This window comes from Scardinius erythrophthalmus (genome assembly GCF_964197995.2).
Source record: "Scardinius erythrophthalmus genome assembly, chromosome: 17".
Lineage (NCBI taxonomy): Eukaryota > Metazoa > Chordata > Actinopteri > Cypriniformes > Leuciscidae > Scardinius > Scardinius erythrophthalmus.
Window position 1 is genome coordinate 20,304,584 of NC_138237.1, and position 27,183 is coordinate 20,331,766.

Consider the following 27,183-nt stretch of genomic DNA (forward strand, 5'->3'; position numbering starts at 1 on the left):
AAACCAGAGAGGCCACTGTAAACTTGATTTAAATCTCGTTTAATTGTTTTTTAAAAAACATTAATACATGTCTTTAATAATTCTTTGTATACAATTAGGCTATACAATGTAGCCTATATACTTCTAAGCTAATAAAAACATAACGTTCATTAAGTAAGGTCTTTATACAACACTGAAAACATAGTTATGTAAATGATATTGCATTTCTGTCAACAGATCATCCTAAATATTAATGCATCTTTAAAAGTCATTAAGCAACTCATTTGATCTTAAACGATTTCATTTATCAAGATGTGTTTATTTATTAAGAACAGCAACAAACATTTAAAATGCGACTAAATATCACATGGGCCTAAAACAACTGTTGTCCTCAATTTACAGAGGAGGTCTCTTTTCCTAGCCTAATTAAAACCAGACCATTCACAGTAGTAACTTATTAGTAATATAATCTAAATTTGCCAGAAGTTTGTCTGGGTTTTCCCAGGCTACTTTTTTCCATTCATTTAGGCATGCTATAGAGAAACTCCCAGGCGTGGAAACACTGCTTTGTGTATTTAACATCAAAAACAATAAAAAAAAAGCTTTGAAACAAAGATGAACAGCCTCCAGCAAAGACTTGGTCTCGATGGCGTGGCCTGGAACAATGGCAAAGGTCTGACATGTCCCCCTCGTCTCATCCTTGAGGCACAGAATATGTTGATCCCCACCTGTTGATTACACACAATCACTTGTTGCAATATAACATGCAAGTTATAGCTTTTTGTGGAAGTATCAAAAAACAATTATTGCACCAAATATGACTAAATGTGGCAAACAAACAAATGTTAAATTCAGTATTTGCAAACTGAATTATAGTAGGCTAATAAAAGAGTACTTTGGACTAATATTGTCATTTAGGCAATACAAGTCAAAATATTACTGTAATGTTGATAGTGTCTTTAATATTAAAATTCACAAACCAACAAAGCTGCTCGTTAATCTCCAGACTATAGCTGATGATCGCCACGCTTAGATAATGTTACACAATAAAATGAAAGATGACATGCATATCGTGATGTTATTCCTCAGTTAAAATGTTCCTGAACGATCCTGGTTCCGACAGACATTACAGAAGACACACGCAGGAGGAGAATATGCTGGAACTGCGCTTGTATGGATTTCATTCAAAACGCTTGCATACCTCACTTTTAAATACACAACGTCCACAATGAATACGATTATTACAAAAAGGCTGCTGATATAGGCCTAGCTGGTTTACAATTAAGGATTTAACGATGCGGCATTACATGCACGTTGTCATAGCCTACATTGCGCGCTGATTTGGTCCACAGTCAGATGCGCACATATTTATATTTTTTATTATAAATCCCGATATGCGTGCATGGCAAAGTTTAGGCCTAGGCCGCTGATTTCCTTACCAGTCCTATTACATATAGCCTATGACTTAAATTATGAAGTGCGTTAGAAAAATGACTTCTGTAGGCCTGAGTTAGTAATTTTTCAATGGCTTTTAAAGATGTCCCACCCAAGTTACGCATGCTCACCGTTCTTGTTAGTTCTGATGAGCCTTGTGTCTGAAAGCAATTAGGAGGAAAGAGCTGGAAATCCTCACCAGCTGAATCAAATCACATTTTTAAGAAACCGCGCCTCTAAAAGCCACTATAAATAATTGTATCGTTCATTCGTGTGATAGACTCTGATACTTTACACACGAGAACATAATGGCATCTGCTGGGCTTCAGATTTTGGCCATTGCCCTAGCGGTTATTGGCTGGTTGGGAGAAATCATTATCTGTGCGCTCCCCATGTGGAAGGTGACTGCGTTTATTGGAAACAACATCGTGACCGCACAGACCTTCTGGGAAGGCCTTTGGATGAACTGCGTGCAGCAGAGCACGGGTCAGATGCAGTGCAAGGTCTACGACTCCATGCTGGCGCTACCGCGAGATCTCCAGGCTGCTCGAGCTCTGGTTGTCATCTCCATCCTCGTGACCTTCCTGGGACTTCTTCTGGCCGTCGCTGGAGGCAAGTGCACCAACTGCATTGAAGACCGGGACGCAAAGGCCAAAGTTGGGATCGCGGCCGGGGTGTTCTTCCTGGTTGGTGGTGTTCTCTGCCTGATCCCGGTCTGCTGGTGCGCGAACACTGTCATCCGAGACTTCTACAACCCCATTCTGTCTGAGGCCCAGAAGCGGGAGCTGGGAGCGTCGCTGTTCATCGGATGGGGCGCGTCTGGTCTGCTGTTCATCGGGGGCGGGCTTCTCTGTTGCCAGTGCCCAAAGAGTGAGGATCGTGGTTATTCCGTCAAGTACTCCGCTCCGAGGTCTGCTCCAGGGGCCTACGTGTGAAACTCAGACTTTCTGGACTAATGACTCTCCTGTTCGTCAAGGAAGAGAGATGAACTTTTACTTTCTGGTCTTGCATGTTATTTTTTTTAACTCAATAAATTAATTTTTTACACCGTCTAAATGACTCCATTTGTACAGCGCGGCCTTTGCGCATGCTCATTGAGCTCGCTAAGGGTCGCTAGCCTCATTTAGTTATAACTATTCTAAATCAATCTTTAAGGCAAAGATTTAATCTTTGTTCCCAAATAACGACTGAAAATATTCAGAAGTGTAATGTGATCTTGAAATCATGCAACTTGAGTGGCTCATTTTAGCTTATTTCTGCCGGCTGTTCAATTCAAAACATTTTTACACTTCAGACGTTTTATCAAAGTGAGTACCGGTAACCACAAACATTAGTTGGTCACAGCCCTTCTATGGAAAGGTGGTAAGTGTGGTGTCAGCATTTTGCGCTGACTACATCTTGTGGCAAGACGTACTGGCTTTCACAAGCTAAGTTTCAGTGTGAACACACAGTTGGCTTTTTACTTCTGCCAGTTGCATTTAGGCTTTAAAATTGATAGAATTTGTGTTAATTTGTGAAGATTATCATGGTGAACAAAACCTGTTAGAATCAAATGTTTGTCGGTCACAGAGCTTATTAATTGCGATAATCCAAAAGTCAGTGGAAAAATTCTTCTGGGTTTTTGTGATCCAGATGCTAGCTTCCGGGTTGGTCTACAAAAAATTGTATCATTGCAGCGCTCTATAATGATTGTGGTCTGTTCATAAACCCACTGTAAAAAAATTATGATCAATAAGTTATGACAACATTTGTTTTTACACTGCTTTTACTCATCAAAAGTTAAGCAATTTTCAACTTTTTTTAATAAGTTTTACAAGATTCAAATAATTTGTAAGTCAATTTAAGTTGTAATGACTTAAACATTCAAGTTAATTGTATGAGTTGTGTATACTTTCATGTAGCTTTTTTTTTTCTTTTTAAGCATAGTCTTGTTAAAGGGTTAGTTTACCCAAAAATGAAAATTAGCCCATGATTTACTCACCCTCAAGTCATCAGGTGTTTGACATTCTTCTTTCAGACGAATATTTCGTAGTTATATTAAAATATAACTACGAAATATTTGTATATTTCATATTCATATTTCATAAGTGCATAAAGTGCATCCATCCATGATAAAAGTGCTCCACACAGCTCTGGAGGGCTAATCAAGACCGTCTGAAGTGAAGCAATTCGTTCGTATAAGAAAAATATCCATATTTAAAACTTTAAAGAGTAGGCCTACAATAACTAGCTTCCGGCAGACGGCCGTACGCAAGTCGACTTATATTAAAAGATTAACACTTGACGATGCATGACGTAGATGTAGGAGTAGCGTAAGCTTTGACGCCTCTCACAGTATAAACAAACAGGGCTGGGCAACAAACTCAAACTCCGACATTTCACTTAAAAAATTCTCGTTTTAGACTTCTAACTCGTGACTGGTGTTTTGTTTTGCTCTATCTTCTGTGCTTACGCGTTCGTCAGTGCATTATGCGGCATGTCAAAGGTTACTCTTTCGCCGTAAATCAATGCGTACGGCCGTCTGCCGGAAGCTAGTTATTTTAGTCGATAAAGTTTTAAGTATGGATGTTTTTCTTACACGAACGCATCGCTTCACTTCAGAAGGCCTTTATTAACCCTCCAGAGCCGTGTGGAGTACTTTAATCATGGATGGATGCACTTTGATGGACTTCGAAACAGGAACAGCCATTCACTGCCATTATAAAGCTTGGAAGAGCCAGGACATTTTTAAATATAACTCCGATTGTATTCGTCTGAAAGAAGAATGTCATTTACAGGATGGCTTGAGGGTGAGTAAATCATGGGGTAATTTTCATTTTTGGGTGAACTATCCCTTTAACTGTTCAGGTTTGGAATGACATTATAGGGTGAGAAAATGAATACAGAATTTTCATTTTTGGTTGAAATATGATTGATAAAAACACTAAGTTTTGCAGAGTTTTGAGTTAAGGCCAACTTTTGAGTTAAGTTTAACTGTGTAGTTTTTCCATGAATGTGGACTGAGTAAAAGAATCAAGTCAAGCAGGAAACTCGATACAGGTTTCCTCCCCTTGCTTTGCTTTCTCTTTGTTCAAATATACCAATACCTACGGCACAAGGAAGAGCATTCACTTTGTCAATAGTCTCTCACAACTACGACGCTTTCCTCCTTTTTATTGCACATGAATCGCATGTGTTCCGTAAAAGATGAGGAGTCGACAGATCTTGGCTGTATGTCTGGCTGTGTTAGGCCTATGTGGTACTATCCTAGTATGTGCATTGCCTATGTGGAAAGTGACGGCCTTCGTGGGAGCAAACATCGTAACAGCACAGGTTTTCTGGAGAGGCTTGTGGATGGATTGCGTCCTGCAGAGCACCGGTCACATGCAGTGCAAAGCGTTTGACTCCGTCCTGGCTCTGACTCAAGATCTCCAGGCAGCTCGAGCTTTGATTTGTGCCTCTATCGCTGTCAGTGTGGTTGCCATTGGACTGTCGGTTGTTGGGTCCGATTACACAACCTTCTACAGAGAAGAGCGGCTTAAAAAGACCAACATTGGAATAGCAGCTGGTGCTGTCTATATAGTTGCAGGTGTAACCTGCCTTGTTGCTGTCAGCTGGTCGGCGTATGTCATTATTGTGGACTTCTATAATCCTCAAGCTATAGCCGGGAGAAAAGGAGAGCTGGGAGCTTCCATCTATGTCGGAGGGGTGGCCGGCGTTCTGCTGATTGTAGGTGGTGGACTGCTCATCAGCACATACTCCAACAGATGTTGACCAGATGTGCTTATTAAGCCTTAAGTTACTTAAGCGACATGACTCTCTTTCCTGGAAGATGAAAAGTCTCACTGGCTCTATTCAGAGCTGCCAAGATATAAGGATTGTTATATGTTTGTTGGGGGAAAAAATGGTATCACCCTTAAAGAACATCTGACTGTCTGTACAAATGAATTTGTTGATTGGTGACTTAGAATATATATATATATTCATTTGCAAATGTAAAAATGCAAATGAAAGAAGAATTCAAGATATGTTTAACTGCCAGTCTTAAATCTGTTTTGTCTATATATTTATAGTGTTCTGTTTTTTTTGTTCAGAGATGTTTATAGTTATAAAGCTGCAATGTTTAGAATTTTCAGTTTTCTATAATTTCAAGATACCAAAAGTAACCAACTAGTGTTATAATATTTGATCTTAATTCATATAAATGTGACCAGAAAAGTGATAATAAATAGTTTGTAAAATAAATAAAATGAATGTGATTTTTGAGCTCTTTTTATGTACAATATTTTAATGTGTGATCTTTTCAGATGCAGAGACCACAAAGAGAATACAAACTATTAAAAATATATATATTTGAAACAGGTTTAACATAATAATTATTCAAAATAATATTTAGGAGATTATTGGGTAGAATACTTAATTTTTGGCTAAGTAACTATAAAAAATTAAAAGATAACATCCCATGAAGGTGGGTAAAACTCACTGGCTGTAATAGGCTATACAGTATTATCCAATAAACATTTACACAGCCAAATATGGCAACCTAGACGTTCTCTACCACTGAGCTGATTATATCTTTTGTGGTAAGACATATACCAAAAGCTTGGTTTCACATAAGCTACATAAGTTATTTGCATGAACACGCACAGGACACGAAGACAGAGATAGATGCATGCCTTAATGCCACCTATGTCTTAGTACATCATATTCATCAAATGTATCATATTTTAAACATTCAAAGTACTTTGTGTGCTGATAACAGTAATCTTTCACTGAGCTAAAAGTAAACTCTTAGATGCAGAAACGGCATTCTTTTTGCAAACTACATTGTTAAAACCATTTTGATTTGAGATGCAATAAAAATGCATACTAATCATGTAAAGTTTCACATTTCTGCTTTTGAAAATTGGTCTTGTTCACATCCATCGCAAGTGCCTCAACATAACATAACTCTTTGCTTATTGTATGACTTAGATTAAAGGATGCCAATGCCAACACAATATGAAATATTTCATTTGAAATATTACCAAAATTGTTTAGTATTTATCCTTTTTTTTAACTGAGGAAGTGATGTCATTTGGCCTAGAAAACCTTGCAATCCCATCATAAAACCTTATTAACAACCCTAAAGGCTGGAATACAGTAAACAACAGAGTTTCCCCTCGATTGACTACTCAAAGGTTAGAACCAATCTGCAGATTATGGCCAGTTAAGAGTTGACTGTATTCACAGAAAATCACACAAAATTTTTTTTTGTAAATTTTGAGTTGATTTTAGAAAACTTTTTTTCAATTGTATGATATCCATTTTTTTCAGTCAGTAAATGATGCCTAGAGTTTTTAAATCTGTAATAGTATTTATTTTTGTAGAGAAACTTTACTATTATTTACACTTAAAGAGATGTTTTATTGATAAACAATTCTCTTTTTATGTAGGCCTAACACAGGCTTGACTAGACTTTCAAAAAAAAAAAAAAAAAATTACAGCATTTGATGTGGGTCCATTTGAACAAAACTGGTTTGACAGCTTTCTCTAAACAAACACCATGACCAGCAGAAGGAAACAAGAATATCTGGAAAGATCTTATGCCGTCCCCCAGACATAAGTGAGTGTTACATATGACAATACAGAGACATATATCTAACGGCTGCTAGGAATAACAGCAACTTCTTCCTACATTCATTCCTTCAACGCAAGAGGTGAAGAGACATGGTGTCCGCAGGACGTCAAATCTTGGGCATATGCCTGGCTATGATCGGCTTCTTGGGAAGCATCGTCATCTGTGGCTTGCCCAACTGGAAGGTGACAGCGTTCATTGGAGCCAACATTGTGACCTCGCAGAACATTTGGGAAGGTTTATGGATGAACTGTGTGGTTCAGAGCACAGGACAGATGCAGTGTAAGGTCTATGATTCTCTGCTGGCACTTCCTCAAGATCTGCAGGGCGCCAGAGCCTTGGTGATCATCGCCATCATCGCTGGGGTGTTTGGAGTCCTCCTGAGCATGGTGGGTGGAAAGTGCACCAACTTTGTGGAAGATGAGGTGTCTAAAGCGAAGGTCGCCATCGCCAGCGGTGTTATCTTCATCATCGCTGGAATTCTTGTCCTCATTCCCGTCTGCTGGACTGCAAATACCATAATCAGGGACTTCTACAACCCTTTGTTGATTGACAGCCAGAGAAGGGAGCTCGGGGAATCACTTTACATTGGCTGGGCTTCAGCCGGCTTGCTTTTCCTGGGTGGAGGTCTCCTCTGCAGCTCTTGCCCACCGAGTGAGGATGTTCCCAGTAATGTGAAGTATTCTCAAGCAAGGTCTGTGGACAGCAGCAAAGCTTATGTATAAAAAGTGTGAGATCAAATAAACAAGAAGAGGAACTGATTTACATATGAATTTCAAATGTAATTTCTTCAAATGAACGCAGCTTAATGCAGTATTGGAATGTCCATTGCCACAAAATATAAATGCATTTATACGTGTTCATATTTTTTCACTGTATATTAATTCAAGAAATGCATGTGCAAAGGCTGCTGAAACTTTCATTAGGGTTATGTGCAACAAGGCTGAATTTATTTAAAAATGCAGTAAAACAGTAATATTGTGAAATATCATTACATTTTAAAATAACCGTTTTCTATTATAAGTCTATTTTATCAATTGAAAACCGAAGATGTGTTCAATATTTTTGTGGAAACCATGATACTTTTGTTCAGCATTCTGTGATGAAAAGAACAGCATTTATTTTAAATGTATTTTTTTTTTGCAACAATGTAAAAGTCTTTACAGTCACTTTTGATCAATTTAATGCATCTTAATAAAAAAAATGTACTGATCCATAACTTTTGAACAGTAGTGTAATAATATACTCAATATATTTTTTCATTTCATTATTCTATATTAAAATGTACATATCAAGCATGCTTTGTAGCTAATCTGTTCTTATATGCATTCATAAAACTACGTCATTATCCAGAAGTTATTTTCATAGTTTTACCTCATATTATAGTTGGTAACCATTATCCATATGACATGTAGCAATGTGAACTTAATAAAAATATTACTGAATGCAAACATTGTGACTAAGTGTGTATTTCCCTAAACAAAATATTAACTTTTTAATATAAAGTTATTAAGTGTTATAAAATATCAAGATAGTGATATAAAATATCACTTTATAAATATTCAAAAATTATCAATAAATGTAAATAGTAAAGGTTTTTGCCAACATAAACATGTTCTGTTTATAAATGTATGCTTGAGTTTCTGATATTTTTTACAACAGGAAGAGACCGACCTCACTTTTTTTTTCCGGTAGGTATTTTCCACAATATGCCACCAAGGTACAAGAAATGACTCAAAACTGGAAGAGACCGACCTCACTTTTTTTCCGGTAGGTATTTTCCACAATATGCCACCAAGGTACAAGAAATGACTCAAAACTATGTTTAATGACAGCAAAATCTAAATGTAATGAGTGACCTTAGCATTCTCTTTGTTGTTGTTTTAAGACCTCTAAAATTGTTTCCAAAAAAACATGTGACTCATCATGTCAAGTATTTTGACACTAAGCAAACAGGTGTGCAGCAAGATTGTGAATATGGCAACAATCCTGTTTGGCATTCAAATAATTCATATATAACGTTATTTATCTTTTACAATTTATAAACTTACTTGTTAGTCCTTTAAATTAGTAACCACACTTGCTTTACATTTTATGTGCAATATAAATACATAAATGGTAATAAAGTAGTGAAATCATTCTTAAAGGTTATAGCTCAAAATTCTGTCATCATTACTCGTGTTGTTTGTGACTGACTTTCTTCTGAGGAACATATTTTGAGAAATGTATCAGTGTTTTTTTGTCCATACAATGCAAGTGAATAGTCACAACATTCTTAAAAATATCTTCTTCTATTATGTACCATGGAAGAAAGAAAGTCATTCAAGTTCAAAAGGACAATTTTCAGTTTTGGCTGAACTTTTGGTTTGACATGGTCTTTTTAATATAAAGGAATAATTATGGCATCAATTATGAACATTTTATGGGATATAAGGGCTGCCTCGGTGGTCAGAAACACAAAATCGTGTGATCGAAACTGCATCTGGATCCCTGTACACAAGTGACGCACGAACACTTTTCAGGAGTCCAACGCAAATTTCCATCTAAACAGTTGCCCATCTACCTCTTTTTACATGACCCGCCCATTGTCCAAGGAATCTGGTTAGTCTGGTAGCAAGCGGGCTAATGGAGGCATGGTCTATTGAACTGCACACGCCTCCTCAGTTATTCTCTTTCTTTTTAGCATACAAACACCTCATCACTGTCACCAGATCGAAAGCTGAGCTGCAGCCAGGAATGAGTGAAGAAGGAAACAAGGCCTTCAAAAGGCTTTGACCGGTGAGAGGAACAAAGAAGCCTCAGTATAGCTGTGGACGTGTTTAATTTAACTCCAGCGAGATGCCTTCCCTTGGCATGCAAATGTTGGCGAGTGCCTTGGCCTTACTGGGATGGACGGGAGCCCTCCTGTCCTGCATCATGCCAATGTGGCGTGTGACAGCCTTCATTGGAACCACCATTGTCACCTCAGAGATCATGTGGGAGGGGATTTGGATGAGCTGCGTTATACAAAGCACTGGCCAAATGCAGTGCAAACCGTACGAGTCCACGCTCGCACTAAGCTCAGATCTGCAGGCCGCTCGGGCAATCACGGTGATGTCTGTCATTTTAGGAGCGGTGGGCCTTGTTTTGGCCTTCATCGGAGGAAAGTGCACCATCTTCATGAACCGTTCCAAAAGATCCAAAGCCAGAGTTGCCACAGCGGCCGGCGTGACGTTGATCGTCGCTGGAATTCTCTGCATCATCCCTGTCTCCTGGTCGGCTGGCATCGTGGTTCAAGCGTTTTACGACCCGCTGTTGACCAGTTCCCAGCGCAGGGAGATTGGCGCCGCCATTTATGTTGGTTGGGGTGCATCTGTTGTCCTCATGTTGAGTGGAGGAATGTTGTGCACCAGTATCTGCAAAGACAAAACAGAGGATGACAGAGGTCCTTCAGTGAAGTACCTGATCGTGCGCTCTTCGCAGGCAGGGTCCAGCAGGGCGGGCTCGCACAGGATGCGGCCCATCTCCGTGAGGTCGCGGCAGAGTGCCACTCCATCTGTGAGGTCCCAATGGAGTCAGAAAGCGCCACTGAATCAGGGCAGACCACTCTCCGCAGACTCCCACCAGAGCTGGCCATCAACTACAAAGTCCCAGCTTGCTAGAGCCGAATCAATGCCAGAGACTGAGCAGGGCAGCGGCGCGTGGACAAAGTCCCAGCTGATTGATGATGGTATGGATCAAATGCTGGGCCACTCTGAACTTAGGCAAATTGAGGCATCTGAAAATGCTCCAAAGTCATACATTTGATTAAGGAGACACTGAAAATGCAAGATCTGCGTTGACTGAGGGACTTACATGCACTTGGACAGTCATATACCTGCTATAGCACTGTGAATTAGGAATTACTGGTCAAATGAAGAAATAAAATTATGAATGTAGTGTCTGAATATTGTTATGTAAAATTGATAATGACCGCAGTTGCTTATTTTTTTAGAGAATTGGAGGCACTTTAGTAAGTGCAGCTGATTGAGATGAAGATTTGCCCTGTGATTACACTCAGACCTCAGCAGTCAAGATTATTATTGTTGTTTTATAGTTCATTTTAATAGCTTTGATACATTTAGTCTTTAATGTGTATATATTTGCACTAAATAATGTACATTCATGATTGTATGTGGTAAAATGTTTTCCAGTCATGTTATTTAAATACATAATGTCATGAATAAAATGGCTGTCAGTAGTTAGCAGTTTGTTCTCATTTGTAATGTAAAAAAAAAAAAAAAAAAAAAAAAAACACTGACGCAGCTTCAACGAACATATGGAAATTCGTCAGTTTCATTCAGTGTGTTTTTTTTTAACCTGCTAAGAATCTAAAATGAACATATTTTGGGTTGAAACAGTCATATAAAATCCCTGCTATGACCTTGGCCACACAGGTGATCTTACAGAGATGGACAATGGTTTGGTTCATATGTTACAAGAGAGGGAAAAGAACACTCTCTTCATTGTTAGCTATTCTTGTGTCAGCTCAAGCCCTGAATGAAACGGCAGATCTAGGCCAAACCGGTTCAACAGAAAGTATCTGTTTTGAAAAGCTTTGCATGTTGTCAGGACATAGAGTGTTTAAAAAGACAGGACACAGAGTGTTTAAAAGACGGTGGAGTGTGCTATAGAGACGCTTACCATATAAAAACAACAACCAAAAATCTCAATGTTCTTCTGTTTTGCTTAAAACCTAAGTTGAATTAGCTGTTACAAGTTAAGAAATATAAAGTCAACACTTCCTGAATGCCTTCAAGTATGCTCTTGTAATATTTGTTTAGTCAAAACACAGTGATTTAAGACAGTTCTAAACTTTTCTAGAATGCAAGCTAATAAATAAACAGTGAAATTTCGTAATCTGTTAATTTGCTTACACATGTACATTTATTTCTGTCTGTGCTTGAAATATTGTCTAAATGACATCAAATCAAATGTATTTTAATGGTCTCTGTTAAGTATTGATATATGCACATATAGAATAATGCAATTTCAACATCATAACACCCAAAAATCATGACATTGGATTTCAACAACAACATTTTAAACTGGAATGTGTCCTTAAAATATTCTTATTTATATTATGCACTCAAAAATCTAAACCGAACATTGTTTGTGTGTTTTATTTGTGTCACACGGCACCAACGGAAATGGCAGCTTCAAAAGTCTAGCGGTCGGAGTATCGAGGAGTGGCAAACTGAAAGGTTAGATGTAACTGGGGAATGCTAGATTTGTAATGAAACACCTCAGACATTTTCTTACGAAATCCTTTAGGTTCATGGACTTTACTTGAACAAAAACCTTAAAGTGACTGCACTGTGTACAAGTTCAAGGTGAAATAATTTAGTGCCAAAACACAGATAGATCACGTTTTGGCATTTGTCTTTGTTCTAGGTGCTTCTCTGGGGAACAAAAGTACTTTTCAAACAAGTGATACTATGATTTATGAAAAAATGCTACCACCTGCTGGTGGAATAAGAATTCTGTAGAACAGCTGTGTGTGGATTACTGTGCAGATTTGGTCTAGCACTGGATTGCTCTTGTGTGATCCTAAAAACTTTTCTGATACAGATAAATGGCACCTGGAATGTACCCGCTGTCCTGTTCTGAAACAGCTCTCTCCCATTCCTCCACCTCAACAACAGTCACACGGCTCCATTTCTGCTCTTCCTCAAGTGCTTTGATCATTTTCTCCAGCTCAGCCTTGTACTCCCGGTTATCAGCGTTCCCTCTAGTAGTCATGCACACATAGCCACCTGTTACACAGAATGATGGAGTTTAGGAAGAATCACTTTCTATACAAAATCTACAACAATGACATCACATCAATTAAACCATTATATTGAATTAGACCAACTTAAAACACTTAATTGAAGTTCCTTAAAGGGATAGTTCACCAAAAACCAAAATTTGCTGTTAATTTACTCGCCCTCAAGCCATGCAAGATGTAGATGACTTTTTTCTTCAGTAGAATAGTAAAGAAGATTTTTAGCTGAAACCATGGTCCTCTGTGATTCATATTACAGAAGTAAATGGATGCCGTCACTTTAAGAGTAAAAAAAAAACTAAATTGAGAACTTAAGAAGTGAAACGATCAGTGTATGCAAGAAACTGAACATTATCTACAACATTTTTACATGTAAACCACAGCCTCTGCAAATGGTCCTGAGGGCAAACGGTCCAGGAGCGTGAGCTTCTTGTCCCACAAGCGAATGTAATCTTAAAGGCACGGTAGGTGATTTGTTCCAGAAACATTATTGTTGTGCTGGTTGAAAGTCTCTTCACATCCTGATAGCAATCATTAAAGGTACAATATGTAAGATTTTTGTAATAAAATATCCAAAAATCACTTGCTCAGTGTGATATATTTCCTTCAGTTGTGTACTTACAATATCCCAAAAGTTCCCAAAGATTTTTGATTTCAGAGAAATTTCAGTTTTTAAATAATGGCTCGTCCCTGGTCATTGTCGCCTGTCAATGACGTAATATCCGTGTTATCCCTGGTTTCCGCGCTACTGCCATAGTAACCATGGCACGATCACGTTGTTGTTGTTTCGTTCAAACATTATGGAGGATGGCAAGCAGACTTTGGGACAAAAGGAGAACTAAAACAAGGATCGGTATCAGCGTGGCGTTTTCGAGATGCCGAGAGCTCCACGTCCGCGACTAACTTCGACGTGACAGAGACGCCGCTCTTGCATGTACTTTAGTAGTCAGGTGAGCAAATGTACATAAAACTAATCAATGTTATATGTGACTCTAGATCACAAAACCAGTCACAAGTCAGACAGGTATATTTGTGGCAATAGCCAACAATACATTGTGTGGGTCAAAATTATCAATTTTTAAACTCACAAGTTTAATTCGTCAAATAAACTGACCTGTGTGAGTATTAATTCAGCACTTGCGGGTAGTTCGGTAGAATTAAATGTCCTTTTTCCTTTATATCCGTGTGACGCTAATATCTGTCTCTCATTAGCAATTGCGACCTGCTTCATACAACAGTCATGTTAAAAACATCAATGCAGTCACTCATCCATAAACATTATTAGATCCGTCAGCATGACGATAAGTTCCATAATTCCGCTTATGCGTCATGACCCTACGCCTTTGTTATTGTAAGAGGTTAGCGACCCCTTGCGGCAAAAAAAATACATATTGTAGCTTTCAGTTTTATATATATATATATATATATATATATATATATATATATATATATATATATATATATATATATATATATATATATAATATATATAGTCTGTGGAAGGTGTAGGACCATAAAATGTTTGTCCAATCATTGCCCTCGTTCCGATGTCCTAACTGCCATTATTATTATAATGCTTTGAGACATGAGGTAATTTAACGCCGTCTCTTGTGACGTTTTTATTTGCTCCCTGCTGTACAAGTTCATGTGTTTTGGAGGAGGTGTGGTTTTGGAGATGCTCTGAAGTGAGGGTGGGATCTTATGATTTCAAAGGTAGCTTGCTATTGCTAGCCTAGACGAAAATTGCCTACCCTAATTTTTCATATAGGTTTCGGCATTCAGGAAAAGCACAAGTACTGTATGTATCATTTTGATGAACAATACAACTTACGTGTCTTCCCTCTCTGTTGTAAACAAACACAGCATCAGCTCACGTGTGCATTTGCTCTAAACTGAACTGCATTTTACCCAAAAATGAACGATCCCTTTAATAACAACAACACAAAACATGCATTTAACTACATGCATGTATTTCGTGTTATTAATGTGAAATGCACAAGTTACCTGGTTTTGTAGCATCCCAGAGCTCTCTGATGACTGTCAAAGGCACCTGCCCAACGCTTAGAGCTCCAACAATTAGAACAATATCATATGTTTCTGAGACAAAGGAGAGAATCAAGTCAAAAATGCAACAGTGATAATCAATTTAAATATCAATGTTTATATAACAATAGCATGTTTTATTATTCAGATGATTAGTTATAACAGCTAAAACTTGGGGAATCAAAATGTGGATTCTTTATGTGCAGAGTGTCCTATAGATTAAACCAGTAGTATATTGAGCAGATTAATATTAACAATTAAAGTTCTGGTTTTAATAACATTACAGTATAGAACATTACATTAATATGCATTAATGTGTAATGATTTTTTTTTTTTTTTTTTACAAAAGTCTGAAACTGAAAAATGACATTAAAACAGACACTACCAATGAGGAAATACAAATTAATCAGTTATATTTAAATCCCAAAACATTAAAGTTCACAGCGTAGTATGGTTCATTACCAGCTTCTACTGAAATTTCATCGTGACCAAGCAGGCACTGCTTAAGTTGCTGATAAAGTCCAGTTTTCTTTGCCAACTCCAGCATCGTCAAAGATCCATCTACTCCAACAAAGTGATGGAACCCCATTTTCTTTAACTTTTCTCAAACAAATGGGATTAAGAAAATAAATGACATCACTCTTTGCATTAGCAAGCTTATCACATTCTCTCGTGCCCACCAGCATTCGAATAAAGCAATGCTTACATGTGCAGAGACCAGGCCTGTTCCACAGGCCACATCCAGGACAGTGGCCTTCTCTCTGTCACCTGTGAAAAATGAGCTCACACACTCAGCCGCTAACAAAGGGGCACGGTAATCCAGCAGCGCTACATCCTGAGAAAGCAACATTATTACAGATGAAATTGTTTTCAAAAAGGTACTAGGAAAATTACTCCTGCCTTAAGTTTACCTGTTCATAGTTCTCAGCCCAGGTATCATAGAAGCCAACCTTATCCTGGGCCCCTGTGTTTTTATGAGCCGACAGGATCACATTCCTCACATCAGAAAAGGTCCGACTGGTGTTCGCCATTCCTTTAGGGAAAATTACACGGATTCAGTTACTCTTTAGGGCAATTTCTAAGGAGAGAATATTTTTGATAGGCTACTATAAACATTGCATGTGACATTTATATAAAGGTTAAATGTTTGGATAAAATTTGGATTTTATCTTTACATTTGGATAAAATCTTCTTCTAAAATGCACAATTGTAATGTAATTATAAAATGTAATCTACATATTGGCCTACCAATTTACAAACGCAAACTGAGATTCTGACACAATATTTGATCATAATACGTACAAAAGTATTATATTTCTTAATAAACCAACTTAATGAACTAAAAAAAAATAAAAAAAAGACCCAGTTCCTCATTCAAATGCAGTTTATTTATTGAGAGAGTGGACAGAAATCAAATCACTGTAGTAACTACTACAAACTCCTTAAACTGTTATTCTATGTACCGATAGAGGGCGGCAAAGAGAATCAACAACAAAGTGCTGCTAAGTGCTAACTCCCTATCCAACACATTCTACTCAAGAAAACACCAGATTTATATTCCACAACCGCCCAACGTATGGGTCAATAAGAAAATGGACGATTTTTAAGAGTTTTATACACTTTCCGACTCGTTTATAGTGATTTCCATGTACGTTAGGGGAACGAACCAAATACTAACGTTATTTACATTGTTGTGGTTTATTGGAGAGACTGGAAACTCCGAGCCGTGGATTGGGCCTGTTTCAACACAACCTATTCAAGGTAACGTTAACTGATTGTTATTTAGCTGGTTTCATTCCGAAAACTTTAAAAATGTTCGCAAATGATTTCTGTACTGTTTAAAGTGCCATTGCGCAGCTGCACACGGAGAAGAGTACTTTTTATGTCAGGATTTAAGAAAGCAACTCAAGCTCTGTGAAGTCGTATTCTTAATGCTAGCTCGCTATAACATGGCAGACTGTGGAAAATCTGACTCAAAAAGGGTGAAGACTAATAATATGTACCGTGAAAATGAATAGAAGTAGTTAATCTACGTAGTATTGTATGTGAACAAACAATTTATTAGCGTGTTAGCGACTTAACTTACCTGCGGTCTCATGCATCTGCCATGTGAAAGTAGCGCTGCACTCATTATAATGCATGCAATAAGTTAATTAATTAATTATATATATATATATATATATATATATATATATATATATATATATATATATATATATATATATATATATAGTTTTAACATATAAATTAATTGTTTTCCATTTATTTATTATTTTAGATATTAGATATTCGTTTTAGATATTATCCCCTGTATATTTTCTCAGCAGTACATCTGTTGTTCTTAAATGTACTTTATGAATAAATGAAACTTTAAAATTTGCAAAATGTAAAATATTCTCCTGAGAACCATAAAAAAAAGTCTTATGATATTTTTATAATTATTTTTTACATTTTTTTGTAGCATAAGAAACAAATCGGGAATATATATATATATATATATATATATATATATATATATATATATATATATATATATATATATATATATATAGCCTATTAATATTTTAAGCTATTTCCAATTTTTTGATTTCAGTCTTTAATCTAACCAAAATTTTTCATAAAGATGATTCTCAGCTATGTTACGAAAAATAACCGAATGATTTGATATAGCCTACTGTTGTGTTTTTCTTTGTGCAATATGTGTGTAAACATGGCCATAAATGGGTAGTCCCGTTCTATACAATGTAGGCTATCTATGTATTGTATCTAATTTTGCATATTAATGTGTTCTTGGGGCAACATGTAATGAAAAAAAGAAGTGTATTAATGGGAGTAACAGCTTGGCAACATTTTCATATTTCATAGGAACATATTGATATAATTTATTTCTCTATTTACTTGTTGTGTCTCCCCAAAATGCCTGATAAACATGCTGAAAGGCCTTGTCTTTGACTGGGTCTCAGGGGGATATATTTTACTTGACTATTTTACAGTAGATCTTTATGTTTGCAGGTGCTTAAGAAGTCACAATGTCGATTTTGGGTCTAAAAAAGAAGCAACCAAAGACTTTTAAAGTCAAAGTCAGCACTATGGATGCTGAAATGGAGTTCAGTTGTGAGGTAAACATATGAACATGAATACCTATGTGTTTTTAATTCTGTGGCCTGTATTACCATTTTGTTACCACACCGTTTTTATGTTTATCTCCATCTTATAGGTCAAATGGAAAGGGAAAGATTTGTTTGACCTGGTGTGCCGGACCATCGGTCTGAGGGAAACGTGGTTTTTTGGCCTTCGATACACAGTGAAAGACACTTATGCCTGGCTGAAGCCTGATAAACGGGTGAGACGTGGTGGCAGAGCAGTGTGAACAAGTTCTGAGAATAATGTAGTTCTTACAGCAATATAGGAATACCCTGATGAGTTTGTTGGATTTTTAAATCCATCTAGGTTCTGGATCAAGAAGTTCCAAAGGACTCTCCGATAACATTTCATTTTCTTGCCAAATTCTTCCCTGAGAAAGTTGAGGATGAGCTTGTTCAGGAAATTACTCAGCACCTCTTCTTCTTACAAGTATGTGGGAGTTGTTCTTGTGAATTGAGCATGATTTCTCTCCTTTTCTGCTACAGAATCCTCGTTTGGTGTTTTGCAATAATTAATCTTGTTTTCTTTGAGCAGAGTTCTTTTAGAGTTAAAATGAAGTATCTTTTTGTTTCTTTACAAAGGTTAAAAAGCAGATACTAGATGAGGAGATTTTTTGCTCTCCAGAAGCCTCTGTTCTTTTGGCGTCATATGCTGTGCAAGCCAAGGTAGGTCTCCATATCAGTGTTTAATGCAAAAATGCATATAATTATATAGTGATTATTAAATATTTCCTTTGTCTTTTTTTCTGTAGTATGGGGATTACGATCCAAACTTTCACAAGCCAGGTTTCTTAGCTCAAGATGAACTCTTGCCTAAAAGAGTGAGTACAGGCTGTACTAATTGAGAATTAACCAACGTTTGCATTCATTAAAATGACTTGTGTATTTGATTTATGTGTTTTATTTTCCAGGTGCTGATGCAGTATCAGATGACACCTGACATGTGGGAAGAGAAGATAACCGCTTGGTATGCTGAACACAGAAGCATCACAAGGTAAGACTGTGCATATTCTGTTGCGTCCATGTAAACTCTCTTCAACATGAAAGACCCGCTACATTTCTTTTGTTTTTGTAGGGACGAGGCTGAGATGGAATATCTAAAAATAGCACAGGATCTAGAGATGTATGGAGTTAGCTACTTTTCTATTACAGTAAGTCTCTTTTTTTCCCTTTATTAAAATATTCTCCATTTGTACACTGCTTGGAAGAAAGCTGACCTCTCACTAACTGAATGTTCAGCGGTGCACACTACATTTGGGATTTTGAAAATGAATACTTCTCAAAACTGAGACTTTGAGATCACAATTTCCTTTTGGTATATTTTCGTAGATATTGTGTGTAGTTAGTTACCACTAAATTTTAGATGATGTACAGTTAAAGAAATAGTTCACTCAAAAATGAAAATTATCCCATTTTTACTCACCCTCAAGCCATTCCTAAGTGTATATGGCTTTCTTCTTTCAGCCGAACACTATCAGAGTGGAACTATGCAGTTTTTTTAGCTTAATTTACCTTAACTGAACAGCTTCGGAGTCATTGGAATGATTATATGACTTTTTTTCGGGTTGAATGGTGGCCGTCTTGCTTCCCCCTAGCGCCTGTGAGCGGAAAAAACACCCTTGCAACACCCGCCGGCCTCAGCGTCAGGAAGTATCGCGTGATATCAGGTCTCGCGATGTAACTAATTGCTTTACGGCACTGCACTCAACATTTATATGCTAGCCTTCTGTGTATCATACATACCTCAGTGGACATGGCTCTGTGCCTTCGCCGGCTTCTTTGAAAACAAATGCACATGATCAGAGGGAGAACATGGGAGGGGGGAGAGTCGGCAACAAATTTTTACGACAGTGTTGTCAAATATCTATTCCGAAGCTGTAGGGGGAGCTCTATAGAGAAACCTGCGAGAAAACAGCGAAGAAATTGCCAAAACTGCATAGCGCCGCTTTAAATACTATCTTCTCTCGTACATTGTTAGTTTGCAAAGCTGCCTCTCAGAATGCGATCACAAATTTGGGAGGTGCTTTAGGATTAAAAGAGTTAAATAAGCTCAATAAGCTGTGTAGAAGAACTCAATGCAGTGCTCGCACTGACGGACAAACTGCTGAAGCGCGCACAGAAAGCCGCATCTCTCAGCATGCGATCACGGATCTCTTTACAAATATGGATACACGGATACACACAAACATATCAAAATGCCCATCGTGTGGAGTATTCATGTAAACAGTCGATTATGTCTCATGTGAAAGTAAACAGTTAAGTGTGGATGTGTATCAGTATATTGGATCTGTGCATTCAGGCTTAAATTGACAGTAGCCTAATAAACCTGCTGATCTCTGTGCCATTAATGTTAATCAAACAAAAGGAAAAATTACTTACTGCTCCTGAAGAAAAAAATTATATTTTATTCATAGAGTGAAGACGTATTTTAAGTATTTAACCTGAAAAACCTTAAGTGTTGTACCTGAAAAACTTAAATAGTTTAATTCACATTTTCGTTGTATTGTATTTGTCCTGTTGTCCTAAATAAAATAAAATAAAATAAAATAACAAAAATAGCTATATCGTGATGTATATCGTTTTCGTGAAATAAAATTGATCATATCATGAAACAAGATTTTGTCCACCCCATGGATGCGCTTTTTGGAGCTTCAAAAACTCATTCACTATTCAATGACATGACAAAGCTGGGAAGAGCCATGATACAGTATTTAATATAACTCTGATTGTGTTCGACTGAAAGAAGAAAAGTCATATACACCTAGGATGGCTTGAGGGTGAGTAAATTATGGGATCATTTTAATTTTTGGGTGATCTATTCCTTCAAATCTCTGCTACTTTGGTTTTACACAGCAAAATAAGAGGGACACAGAGCTGCTTCTTGGAGTTGATGCTCAGGGTCTTCACATCTACTGTCCCAACAGCAAGCTCAGCCCCAACAAATCCTTCCCATGGAGTGGAATCCGAAACATCTCGTACAGCGAGAAGGAGGTTGGGAGAGCCAAAAACATAAATTAAAATCCAAAATTGGGACAAAATGATTCAAACATACCTTATGTCTCTTCTCAGTTTACTATCAAACCATTGGACAAGAAAAAGGAAGTTTTTAAATTCTACTCGTCTCAGCTTAGAGTTAACAAACTGGTGAGTTGCTTTTATGAGTGTTTCTGTAATAGCCTATCAAAATAGTCGCTCATGTCATATGTATATATTAGATATTACAGTTGTGTATTGGGAACCATGACCTGTTCATGAGGAGGAGGAAGGTGGATTCCATAGAGGTGCAACAGATGAAGGCTCAGGCCAAAGAGGAGAAGGCCAGGAAAAAGGTCTGTCATTTTACTTCCATTCATTAGTTGAATGTTTATTATCATTAACCTTCTTCATTAACGGTAGAGCTGAGTGGTATTGCATTTCTTATGAATCTTTATTCATTTAATTTCTATTATGCTAATCAAAGATTCATTAAATATAATGAACATTACAGCTATAAACATTAAAACAACAGAGGCTTAACAAACTAACTTATGCAATACATGTTTAGCTTCAGTATGGGCAGGATAAAGTACATTACCGTTCAAAAGTGTGGGGTCAGTACGATTTTTGTTTTTTAAAGTAGCCTAAATACTTTTGTTCAGTAAGGGTGCATCTAATTGATCAAAACTTTGTTACCTTGAATCCTGAAATTGTTTTATGTTTTCTGCAAAAATATTAAACGCCATAACCTTTTTCAAATAATAATAATAAGAGATGTTTCTTGAGCTCCAAACCAGCATATTATAATAATTTCAGAAGGATCATGTGACACTTAAGACTGGAGTAATGATGCTGAAAATTAAGCTTTCACAGGAATAAAGTACATTTAAATTGTAATAAAAAAATGTTTGAATTGTAGTGTACATGAATTACACAGTCATTTTTAATCTATATTAAAATGTTTGCCTCGTCTTGTATTATCTTGTGCCAGATCTCTGCCATTGGCTTATTATGTGTGTGTATATTTAGGTTGAGCGTCAGATTCTTGCTCGGGAGAAGCAGATGAGGGAGGAAGCGGAGCGGGCGAAAGAAGAGATGGAGCGTCGTCTGTTCCAGCTACAGGACGAGGCTCGAATGGCCAATGAAGCTCTTGTGAGGGTTTTGCTAAGCTTGAAAATTACTCTCTTCTCCCTGCCAGCTTGTAATATATGTCCTCAGAGCCCCAGCAGTATAAAAGTATGTGGTCCAGATGTAAATTTAAGATGAATTGCAGAGCTATTAAGGTGTAAACCATTGTCCTGGACTCACATTAGAATTCCATTCATGCTCTGACTGAGACTCCCTGAGCTTATTGGTCTCCCTCTCTGCAGCTGCGCTCCGAGGAGACGGCCGACCTTCTGGCGGAGAAAGCCCAGATCGCAGAGGAGGAGGCCAAACTACTGGCCCATAAAGCAGCTGAGGCAGAACAGGACAGGCAGAGGCTGGAGGTCACAGCCCTTAAAACCAAAGAAGAGAAGAGACTGATGGAGCAGAAGATGAGAGAAGCAGAACAACTGGCGGTTAAGCTTGTTGAGCAATCAGAGAGGAGGTAGGCCATTACAGTTGATACCAGTACCAGTGAAATTTCATCATTCTGGATACTTATTTCACAGCAAAAATTATGTTAATGAACACACTTTTTAGTTCAAAAGTTTAATATAAATATTAAAGGTAGCACTTTATTTTACAGTCCTGTTCGCCATGTACATACAATGTATTCATTATAGTTATTACAATAACTGGGTAATAACTAGAACCCATGTAGTTACCTTATATTACTCAGTACTTTCTTAGGTAAGCACACTATATAAGTACATGTAAGTGCACATACTGTAAAATATAGTGCAACCATATTAACAAAATAAATGAATATTCTCTCTTATTAACATTGTTTGAAGTTTTCAATTAATTATTCAAGTAAATAAAGAAATTTCGTTTTTAAGTCGCTCTCAATTTTTCTTCATTAAAAAAAGTTTTACACAAATAATATATTTGAAATTGAAAAATGCTCAGTTATTATACTAAAATATTTGACCTCTCTGTGCCATGATTGACCAATCAGAATCAAGTTTCACTGAGAGCCTTTTAATTAAAGAAGTTAAATTCTTGTCTTGTTTTTGTGGCGTTCAGACTGAAGGAGGCAGACCACCTGAAACAGGATCTGAATGAAGCTAAAGACGCAGAACGGAGGGCAAAGCAGAAACTCGTGGAAATCACCAAAACAACATATCCTGTAATGTTGCTACGACGTGTATCAAAAGTATTCTGCTGTTTACTGTCCACATAATGCTTTTAAAACATGTCATTTGTGTCATGTTCTCAGTTAATAGCAGCATACTCTAGCCCTCCTCCACCCACTGGGCCAGAGAATCCAGATTTGGCTCTAGACATGGGCGGCTCCATCCGAATGGACTTCAAAGACTCTGATATGAAAAGACTTTCGATGGAGATTGAGAGAGAACGGTATACACTTTATCATGTTATGTCTGAAAAACTATTGAAAAACGAAGCTGGATTCAAGCTGCTGTCTCCTTGTGTGCGTCTCAGGCTAGAGTACATGGAGAAAAGCAAACATCTTCAAGACCAGCTGAAGGAGCTCAAATCAGAGATTGAATCCCTTAAGCTGGAAGAGCAGCAACAAGCTGGAATCTACAACCTCAGGAGTTACACAGAACCTCCTTATATTCCCCACAGCAATGTAAGAAACACTCACGCATACTGGTACTCATGGAAAATAGGCATTACATGTAATATCAAACAAACTAGCTAAACCGTTCAAAAGTTTTTCAACAAACGCATATTAAATTGAACTGTACAAAAGTGACGGTAAAGACTTGAACAATGTTACAAAATGTTACATTTCTTTTGAACTTCATTCTATTCCTCAAACAATCCTGAAAGGTACATTATAAGCATCACAGCTGTTATCAACATTGATGATAGTAAGAAATGTTACTTGAGTGCCAAATCAGCATATTATAATGATTTCTGAAGGATCATATGATTGGACTGCTGAAAATTCAGTTTTCCCCTGTTCTTTTCATGAAATAGTTCACATTCCCCAAAAGAATGTAACAATGTTCTTATTCTGCCGTGTCTGTCTGTTGCAGAGAAATTCTGCCTACATGGCTCAGATGGCCTTCTACGAGGAAGTGTGAAAGAACAATCCAGCCTCTGTTTCAGGAGCAGGAGGATCTGGAGGAACAGTTTGCAGCTCTCACTGAAGCATGCATGTACACCAAACCTCATATAGTGTGCTTCTAAAATTAATATATATCGTTCTTGTTTTTGAGTCAGCCAGTTTGGCTTTGTGTACACCTCAAGTCGTGTTTTACTAATACCACACATTGTTTGGCTCTTTCAAGCACATGAAACTGTGTTTGTTTGTTCACTTGCCAAAAATATGTGCCAGAAATGCAAGGTATTAAGGGATATTTCAGATACAGATAGTGCCTTCAGAATGATTAAATAATGAAATGATGAACAGAGGCATGTAATAAGGTTGCAATGCCATCAGAAATATGAGGACTTAAAAAGCATTACTATTACATTATCCTTCTATTCTTTTCCTATGGGATGCTTCATCAGTTTAACACTAGGTGCCTTTTACACATGCCACAGATAGTGGTTTTAACTACAATATCAGTAAATTTCAATAGATTTTTAAGTAATTGCATGTTTGAACTTTGGATTGTGCTCTTTTTTCTATATTTTTGAATATGTGGATGATTGATATTTTCCAGTACACTCCAGTGCCTTTTGAAAAGGCTTGCACTACTCATTGGGCTGGATGATTCTCTACCCATGCACTCTTTCTCACGTTATGGGTTATACAGTCATATAACTTGCTTGGTGAGCGTGTTAGCTGTAACTACTCGTATCATTTTCAGGAACAGAGGTAGATTGATGGCCTCTCTGTTTAGAAATGTGCTGTGCTCATCCATTTTGGCAGAGTGTTTTTTGAATCTGTGACAGTTTTTGATATAGTGACACACAGGCAGATTTATTGGTTTATCTACCGTTTTCTGTTCCTAAACCAACTGAAACTTGGATTTAGTGTTATGGTTGTGAGCCATGTTGACATTTCAGCACATTTACATCTGAGTAACATTTCAGATCTTGTTTTTTCCCCTTCAAATATTATGAGGATTTGTTTTGAGAATGTCAAAATGTCCTTTGTTTCAAAATGCCGTGTATGCAGTTACATAGGACACATACATTTTGCACTCATTTTTTGAATGTTTTGAATGCTCTTGAGTATAAAGACAGTGAATTTGTTGCAGAGATGTTGGTTTGAGACAAAGTAACCTGTGCGCTCGTATAAAGGGATGAGTTGTTATGATAGTGGAGTTTTTAGGTTGTAATGCCTCATGTTACAGCTGATTGTATATTTATCAGCATGATATTTTTGCATCAATAAGAGACCAGCAAAATACATGCATTAAAATGGATTATGGAGCAATATCTTTTGTAAGTACACTACATGCTTTGCGAAGTCGTAGTTAAATAGTGGAAGACATTCCTGTTAACGTCAGCATGACTGTGCACACTAGCTTGAGATGCCTTCAGATAGAGTGACTTCACAAGGCAATTGTTCATGTTTTAATGAATGCCACTAAGTGCCCGGTTTATCTTTTTGATTTTTATTTGTTTCTGTTTGTCTTAATCCAGCTGCACCACATAAAGAATTTGTTTTTGGCATGAATTTCACAATGTCACAATCAATATGGATGGCTTTGACTTCCTTTCAGAGCACAAGCTGCCTTTAATGATGTGTGCCATGCATTCAGACACAGATTGTCCATATGAATTGGACGTAAAGCAAGCTCATGTGCAGTGAATTGTAAACTGATGTACAAATAAACTGCAAAGATGCATTTAAGAGTTTTAAGGGGTGCTGGAACCCTATTGTGTTTGTACTGATTTTCTTCTTTTTTCTGACCTCCAAACTTGGCAGGATGGTCCAAATTGTGCGCTGCCACTCAGCCGCAAATAAAGACACTTCTGAGTGGCACTAGGTGGCGCTATAATTTGGCAATTTGCTCTGGTTCTGAACCCTGGAATCCTATGGGCCGTTTTGAATTTACTGTAAACCTATATTTTCGATCTCCTCCTAGGCCGTTGGTCTGATCTTCACCAAGTTTTGCACACAGCATCTAGGGGCAGTGGTGGCAAAAAGTTATCAAAAGAATTTGGATATGTTGAAGCGTTGTTATGATTTAAGCAAATTAGTTTGTTTGGTGATTTAAGTAATGTCCAAACTTATGATACACAGATGCCAAATCGCATCAAAGTTGCATCTATAGGGGGCGCTACAACTGAAAATCCTTATAAGGTCATAACTGTATCATCTGTGATGTTGAAAATGGGTATGCATCTTCTTTTATAAACATCCTAACATATCCTCTAATATGACTTGGCTACATCAAATCTTGGCTTGCAGCCAATCAAATTTCAGGGTCTAATAACGTCAAATCAAAATGACCTACTGTTATGAAAGTTAATATATTCACACATCTTGTGAAAATGAGTATGTGTACCAATTTTTGTAAAAATCGTCCACAAGGTGGTGAAATAATAAGCAATTTGATGTTTTCGCTAAGAACTCCACAACCGGGTGTGACAGAATAAAAATTCTTCGTCTTTTTCTGAATCCTTGTTTTAAGTGTATATCTCATATTATGTTTATCTATAAAATACATCACATACATTGATCACGTCTTACGACAGTACACATTTTTACATGTTTTTTTTTGTTGAATTTAACAGTAAGATTTATTTTGAAAGTTAGGGTACGTTTACATGACAACAGTGTACTAAAAACTGAAAAGTTTTTCCTTTGTGTTTTTCGCATACAGCCGACATCATTGTCTAAATAATACCATTCACACGGATCCGCGAAAACGATTAAAAACACTGTATTATGCTTACCAGGCCAGTAGTTGGCGATATCACTTCGTAAAGAAAAACTACGCGCCTATATATAGACTGAATACGTAATACGCAAGCGCGTGACGTCACTTTGCACAAATTCACATTTTTGTAGTTTACACGGAGATGATAACGGTATTATTTTTCAAAAACTTGCACTTTGAATCCCGTTTAAAATGTTTGCATATTTTCAGGCTCCCAAAACGCCATTGTTGTGTATGAATGGCCAAAACGCATAAAACGTTTTCCGTTTTTTG

The 27,183-nt window shown here is 37.2% G+C and overlaps 6 protein-coding genes across 8 annotated transcripts; 5 read left to right on the forward strand and 1 right to left on the reverse strand.

Moving 5' to 3' along the window:
- Positions 1 to 25: 25 nt before the first annotated feature.
- On the reverse strand, positions 26 to 17,004 carry mettl27 (methyltransferase like 27). 3 transcript variants are annotated; one of them, XM_081390841.1, is made up of 7 exons: positions 16,924 to 16,977; positions 15,749 to 15,870; positions 15,544 to 15,672; positions 15,300 to 15,435; positions 14,799 to 14,891; positions 12,621 to 12,783; positions 26 to 707 (listed from the first exon to the last, which is right to left on the reverse strand). In XM_081390841.1, exons 1-7 carry the CDS (start codon positions 16,937 to 16,939, stop codon positions 674 to 676), a joined length of 693 nt encoding a protein of 230 aa, XP_081246967.1. In that variant the 5' UTR covers positions 16,940 to 16,977; the 3' UTR covers positions 26 to 673. The 3 variants fall into 3 exon arrangements, with proteins under 3 accessions (XP_081246967.1, XP_081246968.1, XP_081246966.1); XM_081390842.1 differs by lacking the exon at positions 26 to 707 and adding an exon at positions 9,373 to 10,404 and having other exon boundaries at positions 16,924 to 16,970; XM_081390840.1 differs by lacking the exon at positions 26 to 707 and having other exon boundaries at positions 11,366 to 12,783; positions 16,924 to 17,004.
- On the forward strand, positions 1,698 to 2,538 carry LOC308705708 (claudin-like protein ZF-A89). The gene has a single exon (XM_081390849.1). The coding sequence runs from the start codon at positions 1,722 to 1,724 to the stop codon at positions 2,346 to 2,348; it is 627 nt and encodes a 208-aa protein (XP_081246975.1). The 5' UTR covers positions 1,698 to 1,721; the 3' UTR covers positions 2,349 to 2,538.
- cldn28 (claudin 28) lies at positions 4,600 to 5,166 on the forward strand (the record flags this gene model as incomplete). Its single annotated transcript, XM_081390466.1, has 1 exon — positions 4,600 to 5,166. The coding sequence occupies one exon, from the start codon at positions 4,600 to 4,602 to the stop codon at positions 5,164 to 5,166; it is 567 nt and encodes a 188-aa protein (XP_081246592.1).
- LOC308705707 (claudin-4-like) lies at positions 7,030 to 7,881 on the forward strand. Its single transcript, XM_081390848.1, has one exon. The coding sequence runs from the start codon at positions 7,102 to 7,104 to the stop codon at positions 7,732 to 7,734; it is 633 nt and encodes a 210-aa protein (XP_081246974.1). The 5' UTR covers positions 7,030 to 7,101; the 3' UTR covers positions 7,735 to 7,881.
- Positions 9,848 to 11,100, forward strand: cldn30 (claudin 30; the record flags this gene model as incomplete). The annotated part of the gene is made up of 1 exon (XM_081390833.1): positions 9,848 to 11,100. The coding sequence occupies one exon, from the start codon at positions 9,848 to 9,850 to the stop codon at positions 10,793 to 10,795; it is 948 nt and encodes a 315-aa protein (XP_081246959.1). The 3' UTR covers positions 10,796 to 11,100.
- On the forward strand, positions 16,299 to 26,646 carry nf2b (NF2, moesin-ezrin-radixin like (MERLIN) tumor suppressor b). The gene is made up of 17 exons (XM_081390823.1): positions 16,299 to 16,598; positions 17,850 to 17,956; positions 18,055 to 18,180; positions 18,288 to 18,410; positions 18,563 to 18,646; positions 18,733 to 18,801; positions 18,892 to 18,974; positions 19,056 to 19,131; positions 20,834 to 20,971; positions 21,050 to 21,124; positions 21,196 to 21,309; positions 21,986 to 22,108; positions 22,327 to 22,544; positions 23,126 to 23,228; positions 23,319 to 23,458; positions 23,543 to 23,693; positions 24,106 to 26,646. The coding sequence occupies exons 2-17, from the start codon at positions 17,867 to 17,869 to the stop codon at positions 24,151 to 24,153; spliced, it is 1,761 nt and encodes a 586-aa protein (XP_081246949.1). The 5' UTR covers positions 16,299 to 16,598; positions 17,850 to 17,866; the 3' UTR covers positions 24,154 to 26,646.
- Positions 26,647 to 27,183: the final 537 nt, after the last annotated feature.

Coding starts and splice junctions, on each gene's coding strand:
- LOC308705708 (XM_081390849.1), top strand. CDS start 1,722: ATGGCATCTGCTGGGCTTCAGATTTTGGCCATTGCCCTAGCGGTTATT.
- LOC308705707 (XM_081390848.1), top strand. CDS start 7,102: ATGGTGTCCGCAGGACGTCAAATCTTGGGCATATGCCTGGCTATGATC.
- mettl27 (XM_081390840.1), bottom strand. CDS start 16,978: ATGCATTATAATGAGTGCAGCGCTACTTTCACATGGCAGATGCATGAG. Junction 15,673..15,748: donor GGGCTGAGAACTATGAACAG/GTAAACTTAAGG, acceptor TTGCTTTCTCAG/GATGTAGCGCTGCTGGATTA. Junction 15,436..15,543: donor CAGGCCTGGTCTCTGCACAT/GTAAGCATTGCT, acceptor GTTTGAGAAAAG/TTAAAGAAAATGGGGTTCCA.
- nf2b (XM_081390823.1), top strand. CDS start 17,867: ATGTCGATTTTGGGTCTAAAAAAGAAGCAACCAAAGACTTTTAAAGTC. Junction 18,411..18,562: donor AGCACCTCTTCTTCTTACAA/GTATGTGGGAGT, acceptor TTCTTTACAAAG/GTTAAAAAGCAGATACTAGA. Junction 22,545..23,125: donor GTTGAGCAATCAGAGAGGAG/GTAGGCCATTAC, acceptor TGTGGCGTTCAG/ACTGAAGGAGGCAGACCACC.